Raw genomic sequence first — 10625 nt, forward strand, 5'->3', positions numbered from 1 at the left:
CATAAAACAAATGAAATAACAAAGAATTGTAACAGTAATTAAATAAACTTTAATCAATATATCCCCTTTTAGGGAAAATGAATCTGCTTATCCGTCCTCCCGTTCAAGCCACAAAAGAATACAAAATTTAAAATAAATAAAAAATCGCGCTAGAAAAAATAAAAAATTAAATTACAAAAAAAAAGTGAAAAAATTGTATTGTACTCCTAAATTTTCTGAATATATATAATCTAATTTTACTGTGGAGGGCCTTCAAGTCGAATATAATCATACATGACTCCATTAAAAGGACTACCACCTTTAACTTGCTTTAAATATATGATATTTTGTCCATTTTGTAATTCATATTCTGGAATTTGAAAACTGAAAAGACTGTATAATCCATGAATTCCATGTCTTGCTATTGCATTACTCCTCCCAATTCCTGGGGTTTCAAAATTTGGCCTTGGTCTATCAGGGTTGTTTATTCTTCCCTATAATAATTCAAAGATGAAAAACAATTATAATTTTATCCAAAATACTTTAAATTAAGGAGAAACAAAGAGAAAACTAATGCACTAAACTATTTTTTTAATAGGGATTAACTTAAAAACCACGGATAATGTAAATGAAATTTACCATACCATAGTTGGTGCAGTTTAGCTTGCTATAGAAGTTTTACTTGCATTATTTCAGGTTATTACTTTCATTTTACGGATAGTTAGCTTTAATTACTTTTTATATGATCTGATAGTGTTAGATAATTGTGCAGTATCATACAAAAATTAAATTTACATTTTAAGTAGGCGTTTGTACAAAAAATTATAATTTTTGAAAAAAAGTAGTACTTGGAGTTAAGTTGAAAAATGATTGGAATTTGAAATTATGTTTGGACATGCATTTCACTTGAAAAAATATTGCAGTTATGTGAGTGGAGAAAAAAGTTTTCTGAAAATTTTAAAAAAGTGGTTTTTTGAAAACCCCATTTTCGATTTTTTTTCAAAAACTTGCAAACTTTCATGGATAAATACATTTTTGAAAGAAAAAAAATGAAAAAAAGATAAAAAAAATTATGGACAAACGGCCTAAGTGTACTAATTCCATTGGTTTGAAAAAAGTGATCTTTATACAAATAGCCAACCGAATTCGCCGTTTACTTTTTTTAACTGGTAAAGATAAATTTTACATCGATTATATACGGTTATATACATATTATATATAGGTCATACATATATTATATATCAATTATTTTTAATTTAAACAATTGAGTGAACGACTATTTAGGTTAATTCTTAAATAAAAATGTTAATGAGAGAGGGAGTTTGGCTACATACCTGCAAATGGGAGTACGTGGCAGAAGCCAATGCCACATGGAGTGTGTAAGTTCCACTTGGATCCACAGTTGGAAGTTCAAATGATATTTGCCATGTTGTTGGTATATATTTCTTGTTTTCAGTTCTCCTGCAATGGAAAAATTCCACAAAAAAGATTTAAAAAATGCCAATAATTATATGGCTATTACTATAAAAATATTAATGTTGTAAACAATATACTATTACTAATTAATTACCTGGTTACATGGGCGTAGAACCAATCGTTACGATAATCACTAGCACCAACTTTGTATACTAAATCTTCCTTAGGATATAAATCTGTGTAACGATCCCATAAACCGTATTGTCTAAACCTGCAAATAATAAAAGATAACCAAATTGAGTTATCAGTGAGATGATAAAAGTTTTTTTGTATATACTAATTATATTATCAGTACATAGAACTTAAACTCGTAATTTCGTAATTTTTTTTATGAATAACGAGAAGCAAAATTAGTTATATATATTTAATAGAAGCTTACTTTTGTGTACTGTTGCTGAGGACGCGGTTAGTGAAGCCAGGCAATGGATCAGGGACAAAGAATTCAGCAGCAGTTCTATCAGGAATGCCTATTTCCCATAGAGTTGGACCATTTCTTGGAGGGTTATAAATTAAATGACCTAGATTAATTTCACTTCCTGCACACATAATGGTTATTTTTGCAAAAAAAAAAATTAATTATTTTGATTCTTAAGCAAGTAACTTTGTAGTTGGAAAAAGGGGAAAAGGGAGAAAAAAAAAACCTTGGGTAATGGCCAAAGTTTGGTTGTATTTGTAATCTCCAATAACTCCAGGGACCCATGAGTACAAATTATAAGTTCCGGGTATAATTCCAGTAATCTTAAAATATCCGGTCTCATCTGCTTGAGTCCAAAATTGATAACCCTGAGAGCAAATAAGAAAAAGAAAAAGACGTTAAAAAAGAGAATAAATCATTTTAAAAAAAAACTTTAATCATGACATTTATAAAAAGAATTTAAGTTATATATACAGTTAATATAAAAAAAAAGTTACACATAAATATTAGGAGTATTATCACTTTTAGTTCGCGCCAGAAACTATTTACATCTGGTAGATGAAAAGTGTATAAAACTTGTATAATTTTTGTATATAACTTATAAAATGTATATATATATACAAAAAAAATATACAGATTTTATACAACATTTTTACAGCGGCTGTATAATGTCATTTTTCCTAAATATTACTTATTTAATAAGGCTTACCTTGGTCTCTGTTTGCCATGATCCAGTATCTCCAGGGAGAGCCAATCCAATATATGCAGATTTTGCAAAAATAGGATCATTGCTTATGTACCTAAACAAAGTTACAGAAACGTTCATATTTTTTTCCTAAAACACTTTATTATCACCAAATATACATCTGAGCTTATTAATAAACTAATTAAACTATAAATATGATTCAAAAATTGCGAGATTAAGAAAATTAAGTACCTGTCATCGACCAATAATCGCCCACTAATTGTGCCCCGTTCATTGGCTTTGGGATAGTCTTTTGATTCTGGGAAATCATATGGCCATTTTGCAGTTTCTTCAAACATCTGCAAATTAATGAATAAAATTTCATGCTCTATGTTAGTTTATTGTTATTATTTGTAAGAAAATCATACTAGTAAAATTATCAGGACGGAGCTAGAGTTAAGGTTATCGGTTCGGTTGATCCTAGCAGTTTTAGGCTAAATCCTGTATTTTTGGAAAATTCCTAGGGAAACCCGCAGCCGTTACTCTTTGGGTGCGCACCGGGTAACCATACAATAGCTCGCAAACCCTGTATTTATCTTAAATAATCTATTGACTATGTATAAATTATTAATTTAATACTCGTTAATTTAAAAATATTAGAATTCTGAACCCGTAAGCTTCAAATTGTAGCTCTATCTCTGAAAATTATTGCCAATTTACCTGTCTTTTAGCATCCTCCCAAAGTGTGCTATGGTTGTTACCAGAATCTGAGTTGAGATAAAAGAAAACAGGACCAAATACTTTTTTCCATGGCTCTCCTTCTTTGAGACTGACTCCTAATTCTGGACCTGCATAATGTCCACTGAAAAATGTCTGCAAAAATAAAAATAAAAAAATGCATTCATATTGTTATACAAGTTCTTCAAATTAAAGTATTACTTATTGTTTGTACCATCAAATACTCTCACAGTTCAAAAATAATAATGAGGTTTAGAGCAGAGGCAGATTCACGATTTGAAGTTTATAAGTTCCTACAATGACTTCTAGTAAAAATACAATAAATAACTGGGTTCACAATCAACGATTTGAAGTTTTTAAGTTCCTACAATAACCTCAAGTAAATATACAATAAGTAACTGGTTTCACAATCAAATATTTATGGATTGTGACATGGCCCAATCTCTCAATTACAATATAATTTCTGTAATAAAGGCTATAGGTTCATCGATTGTGACGTTTACAAAGGGTTAACCCTCGAGATTTGTAGTTCTATAAAGATATATATACATTTTTTGGAAATAAAGAAAAACTTTTTGGATTTATATATATATATATATATATATATATATATATATATATATATATATATATATATATATATAATTAAAGAGAAACATATAAAGAAAAAATTATTTGGCTCCTCAAATAGTAATAATCGCTTACCGCTAAGGATGTTGCACCGGCATGAGAAGTAAGATCTTGCTTCATTGGTCCACCACTACGATATTCATTGGTTGGTGTAATCACCCAAAACCCTACATGAGGACGATTGCAAATCCATCCATGTACCTTGATATCGTTATCATCGGACGAATATTGGTACTTATCATCAACCTAATTAATCATAGAAATATTCAATATTAATTATTAATTGCAATTTTTTTTAATTAAGTTTAACTAATGCAGTTATCATGGAGAAAATCACTTAATTATTACCTCATTCTTGAGTTTAGGGTTGGATGGATGTGTTATTCTAACAGCTTCTCTGAAGCCAAGGACTTTGCCAGATGAACGATCTTGATCTGTTGGCATTACCCTTTGCCTATCGTCTGATACAGCCATATAAAGGAACCTAAATATAGGAAATTAATTCAGAAAAATAACAGTTTAAAATACGAAATGTAATTTTTCTTCACATAGTTAACAAAAATAATGGAAGGGGAGCCTTGGCGTAACTGGTAAAGTTGTTGTCATGTGATCGGGAGGTCACAGGTTCAAGCCGTGCAAACAGCCTCTTGCAGAAATGTTGGGCTAGACTGCATACAATAGACCCTTGTATGGCCGTTCCCGAACCCCGCGCATAGCGGAGCTTAGTGCACCGTGCTGTAAAACTCAAGTTTAAAGAGCAGGCACGGATGGCGTAACTGGTAAAGTTGTTGTCATGTGACTAGGAGGTCACGGGTTCAAGCCATGGAATCAACCTCTGGCAGAAATGCTGGGTAAGGCTGCATACAATAGATCCTTATGGTTCGGCTGTTCTCGAACCCCGCGCATAGCGGGAGCTTAGTGCATCGCGCTGTAAAACTCAAGGTTAAAGAGCAGGCACGGAACTACAATTGGCGAATTGGTGGTTATTGGACACCTTCCGATAATAATTTATACTATGTGTATAGGTAAAATAAATCTTAAACACCCTTAACGATATTTCGGATTGCGATTCGGTTATAAAGAATGTTCTTTTTCAAGCAAAATACATATAATATATTATCGCATGGTTCATTAAAATGTTGAAAGCATGATTTGAAGTTAAAGAAATATAAACTATATAAAAATAGTAAATAGGGTTAGGACTAAACAATGAATCTTACAAATTCTGTCTGAGTTTCATTGCAATCCTGGCTTCATCTAGCCTAAGTTCTGGCATTCCTTCTGGACGTTCAAATATTCCATATGAATAGAATCCAGAACTTCCTCGCAGCATCACAAACCTGTAATTTTTCATGCAAAATTAACCTTTAAATTTTAAACTATGATTGAAAAATTAGGAATCAATCGATGCTTAGTTGACATTTATAAACTTACATTATTGATAATATAATATTAATCATGTAAAAAACTCACCTTTTGTCGATGTTTAGAGGAAGATCATGGTCAGCATTGGGATTCCAAGTTTTTGTAAAAGAAACTTCGACTTTATTATTATCTTTTGCTATAACTCGGAAATTTGTTGCAAAAAACCTGAGAATTGTTTGCATATATAATTATATAACGTAACAGATGTATATAATATTATGAAGCTAAACTATATGATGTTAATTGTCATTAAAAAAAAAAAAAAAACAATTAACTTACGTATCAAAAGTGCTAGCCTTGTCTTCTGGAAGTTTCCACATGGTATCCCAGTATCTGCATTTTAAAAAAATAATAATAATCCAAACATGATAACTAGTTGAAGGTGGTAACACTGTTACCATATCTCGCGATAAAGGAAACACGCTACAGAGGCAGATCCAAGATTTGAACTTAGCAATTCATATTTTAAAGTTTAGTAATGAACTTATTGTATTATTAATAAATTGAAGAATTAACCTAGCTAAATAGCCGCATATCTCACTGCTTAAACTAAAAAGATATCTCTACACAAATAGCCGGTGATATTTATTGTTTATTTTTTCTAGCCTTATAATTATACATTGATTATGCATAATTGTTAATATATAATACATAAATTATATATATAATATGTGTGTAACCGTATAAAATTAACATATAATTTATTTATACCGACTAAGAAAAGTAAATAGTAAATTCGGATTCAAAATAATACCGGCGGGCTATTTGTGAAAAGATCCAATATGGGGTCAGAATAAAATTAGTTAAATGTGTGGTATTCTTTCATGTAATGATGAAAAGGTAAGTATGAAAGGAAAAATAAAATATAATTAACTTACCCTCTCCTTGATTCTGGAAATCTTTTCTCCATGAGATTATCAATGCCTTTGTAACTTACCCCAGCAATGTGTCCCGTTGGATTTGATAGGGTAAGTTGAACGATGCCATTATCTATTATCACCTGATAAATACACGAATATAAGTCTTTCAATCACATAGGAGCATTAATAACCGTTCATCCAACTGCTTAAATTAAAAATAATCGGTAAATATGTATATATATATATATATATACACGACCGACTTCGGCCGGTCAAAAAATCGGCCGAAAAATCGAAGTCGGTCGGTTTAAAATATTTTATTTTTCAATTCTTTTACGAATCTGACCAACTTTGGTCGGGTTTTTTCGCGTAAAAATCCGGAAAATTATTTTTGCATCCCGCGAAATTTATTTTTTAAGAAACCGACCAACTTTGGGTGATTTTTTATTTAAAATTAATATTCAAAAACTGACCGAAATCGATCGGTTATTTTGTCCAATCATTTTAAAAAACTGGCTGATTTCGGTCGGTAATTTTATTTTTTAATAAAACCGACCGATATCAGTCGATTATTTTCACGCAAAAATGCAATTAAAGAATATAAATGAATAAATGTCAGCCTTAAAACAAAATACACCAATGGCCTAGTTCGATCCAGATGATACAATTTTTAATTACATAACTAAAAATACCGACCGACTTCGGTCGGTTTTTCAGCAATTTTTCTTTTTTAGAATTTAATTGACCGACCGAAATCGGTCAGAAAATACCGATCGAAGTCGTCGGTTGACTTTGTCGATCATACGATTACCGACCGCCACGAATCGAACGATTTTCGATCGATTTTTGTCAATTATCGGCTAACATTGGTCGGTTTTGGCAGTCAATTTTTTTGTTTCTTTAATGATATAATCATGTATAATTTCTGTATATCAACTAGGGAAAATAAAAAGTAAATCTAGTCAGCTAGTTGTGTAAAGATCCCGACTAATTAGTCATTAAGCAAAGTCAAAAAGTCATTATGGGACTTTACATGGTGATGTAAGATGTGCAATTTGACTGGAGGATCGTTCTCTGGAGTATGCCTGTAATTAGGAGATAGAAAGAAAATAAAAGAAAACAAAACAAAAGGTCAGATATATGAGTCATACATTGAACTCAACATAGTAACAGCGTAAGTTTAATTGATGATAATGTTATAATTAACATCCATTCAACAACGTTTGAGAAAGAAATTGGAGAAAGTACAATAACCAGTATTTTGTTTTTAGTTTTTTCATTATATATACTACTTATTCTTCTTTTTTTATGCAGATAATAGAAGGGAAAAATTAAAAGAAATTCTCGATATAGCTAAGTGTTTGAGCTTAAAATTTCACACTGGAAAAAGATAGAGAAAAAAAAAGGGTTATTAGTTTCTGAGTTTCTTACTACGTATATATTACCTAGCATGCAGCATCCTCGAACTAGTGAAAATCGAGAAAAGCTGGATAATAATTGTAAACCATAATAATGTTTGTCGTTGTAGCCTCTTTCCAACCATCTCTCCTATCATAAAACACTGGAAAAGAACAACCATCAACGTTAAAAATATAATTAAGTGAATAAAAGCGTATTCGGTCTTTAACATGCACACAATTACAATTCAATATGTATCAGAATATGCAGAGATCTTGACAGTTTAGTTTACACATGCATCAAGTATTAACACTACCAGCTTAAGCTTTTAATCTTAGATGAAGTGGTTAAACAATTTGACGAATGAACATAGATGAATATTATCACAAACCATGCAAGAAGTATCAACGACAGTTGGCAGAGTCAGGAATTTGGCGTCAAAATATATATAAAAAACATATGAAGAAAATAAGTGGAGTCAACATACGTATAGTAATATACACAAAAATAAATTTTTAATCTAGCTAAACAACGTAATTTTCCAGTAAAATTGACACCCCTTAGCATAAGGTGGCTCCGCCACTTATCAACGACATAAAAGAAAGAAGAAAAAAAGGAAGAGAGCTTCATATGTACCTCAGAGAAAGCCAAAATTGTTTTGAATTTTGAAGTTCTTGAGGATATTTGGGTATATATATACAAGTTGAATGGAACTTTTGAAATATTTTAGGTTTAAAAGTACATGCGTACGTACCCATATTTTTATTTTATTGTTGTCAAATATATAAGTGGTATTTCATTAAGATTAGAACCTTGACTTCCACTTGTATTAGGTATCTACCGTAGACGGTGGAAGTACGTCTTAGGACAAGAACGCAGACAAATTAGGATTTCTTCCAATATATAGCAGTTGCTACAAAGTTAGTATGAATTTTCTGATGGTATTTGGATTTAGTTTTTGTTTACTTTTTAGAGATTTAGATTTTGGAAATATCTTTGGAGAAAAAACTTAGTCGGACATGTTACGTGTTTATGTTACATTTTCATGAAAATTTTAGTATTGAATAGTACAATGTATTATCGGATATACCTTAATTTATGGAGTAGTAATATTGTCTGTTAAAAGTAAAGAAAAATTATTGAATTACATTTGTACTAGGTTTTGTGAAAACCTATGCTATTCTTTTTCGATTCGCAATTTAACTTGTACATATTGTTAGCGCGATTTTTTTTATAGGATCAGATCACTTAAGATTTAATTACAAGTTTATTATCTTTGAAATATCATCTCAAAAAAAATTAGGTGTACATCCTAAAACCAAATTAGATGGTGTCGGCAATAGGCACTCAGAATGGAACAACTATTTTAAGAGCATGTTGCAAAAAACATACATATATATATATATATATATATATATATATATATATATATATATATATATATATATATATATATATGCCGATCCTTATAAGGTCGGATGGGCATTTATTTAGGTTTATTTATCTTTTTCCTTTCAAAGAACGTTTTGGTGGTTGAGCCAAACTTTGGGAAAATACCAATTATTTTAGGCTAAGCTAAATGGAATTGAGACACCATCCCTATACAAACAGATGTTAGGCAAGGAAAATAAGAAAGGACTAAATACAATAGAAGTACAATTTTAATACTTTAAGTAAATTATAATAGCCAGGGAAGTCAAACAAAAAGTCTATATTTATTAAAATAGGAATAATGTCTTCCTTGGTTTGCCAACCCCAACATTGCTTTGATATATTTCAACAACATCTAACTAAGTCGCAAATTATGGCACAAAAATAGAATGTTAGGTGAAAAAACATTGTTAACCTTTCAAGCAGATTGATGGATTTTCTAGCGACATAGTGGCCTCATCACAGCAGAAATAATTGCAATACTCATACGTTTGGAACTCGCTTTCACAAAAAATCAAATACCACTAATAGTGGAGACGGACTGTCGGGTATTAATTTTCTTATTAAATAACATATGCGATAACAAAGCTTACATTAATTTTCCACATGATTACAGATTTCTGTTCGACGCAATGGGCCAACCAATTGTTAGGCACATCTACCGCGAAGGGAAACCAAGTGGCACATACACTAGCAAAATATGGGAGTACCTGTTGAAACTCACATACTTATGTTGAACGCGAAGACTCCTTCTCGAGTTAACCACCTTTATTTGCTTTCTTAATTTTCCACAAAAACTTATTAGGGACTACATCATTAAGATCAATCATATGTTGTAATAACACTTCTTAATTTCCTGCTTAATAATAAACTTTCATTGATTAGCAAAAAAAATATTTTTAACCTTTTTTCCAGTTATCGTACCAAATAAGTTATAATTACAATCTTTGAACCATTGAGTCATATGCTTTAGCAAGGACAGATGCTGCAGTAAACATTTCCAGATAAGCTAAATCTGAATTTCTAATTGTATCAACATCCCCCAATTTTTTCCTTTATATTATATCCACCAAAAAAAAGTTATGTAGTTTGACAATCGGTTCTACCCACTCGAGTTTTGTTTTTCTAAAAAAAGATGAGTCTAATCAGAGGCGTATCCAAAATTTCAAAACCATAAGTGCATCATGAGCATCAAAAACCCGAATTTTTTAGAGGGTGTCTAAGAGACGTAATTTTGGTTTAGGAATTTTAAAAATCAAAACGGAGATTAAAAAAAGAGAACGACAAAAAATACGTGTAACCAATATAAAAGGGGGGAAAACAAAGAGTGAATTTAATTAGAAAAAGCAGCAACGCATGGGGATTTAGCCCTATTTATTAATTAAAATATAATTTCAAAGAAGAAAACGTACAGGATCGAACCCTGATTAAAAGGCACTCCTTTCCAATGTACTAAGTATTCACTTGAGCTAGGATTAACCATGTTAATTTAAGTATTGAGCTGAAATTTACTAGTGATATACATGATTTCAAGGGAGGAGGATGGGTTCACGTGAACCCGCTCACGTGAACCCGCCCCTTCCCATGT

General features: G+C 31.0%; 1 protein-coding gene across 1 annotated transcript; it reads right to left on the bottom strand.

Annotated features, from left to right (window-relative positions):
- Positions 1-1545: 1545 nt before the first annotated feature.
- On the bottom strand, positions 1546-10520 carry LOC107815909 (uncharacterized). The gene is made up of 16 exons (XM_016641560.2): positions 10450-10520; positions 9991-10090; positions 7654-7769; positions 7242-7293; positions 6227-6348; positions 5628-5681; positions 5397-5513; positions 5144-5263; positions 4272-4407; positions 3999-4169; positions 3276-3428; positions 2808-2914; positions 2580-2670; positions 2097-2238; positions 1835-1991; positions 1546-1666 (listed from the first exon to the last, which is right to left on the bottom strand). Exons 1-16 carry the CDS (start codon positions 10518-10520, stop codon positions 1546-1548), a joined length of 1830 nt encoding a protein of 609 aa, XP_016497046.2.
- Between the last annotated feature and the right edge of the window lie 105 nt (positions 10521-10625).

The sequence above is a fragment of the Nicotiana tabacum genome, chromosome 16 (genome assembly GCF_000715075.1).
Source record: "Nicotiana tabacum cultivar K326 chromosome 16, ASM71507v2, whole genome shotgun sequence".
Lineage (NCBI taxonomy): Eukaryota > Viridiplantae > Streptophyta > Magnoliopsida > Solanales > Solanaceae > Nicotiana > Nicotiana tabacum.

Excerpts from the sequence above, each read along its gene's own strand:
- LOC107815909 (XM_016641560.2), bottom strand. The coding sequence starts at position 10,520 with ATGGTTAATCCTAGCTCAAGTGAATACTTAGTACATTGGAAAGGAGTG. Across the intron at positions 7,770-9,990 it reads CTAAAGCATATGACTCAATG|TGTTTTATGATAGGAGAGAT; the intron begins GTTCAAAGATTG and ends GTTCTTTTCCAG. Across the intron at positions 3,429-3,998 it reads CCGGTGCAACATCCTTAGCG|ACATTTTTCAGTGGACATTA; the intron begins GTAAGCGATTAT and ends TTATTTTTGCAG.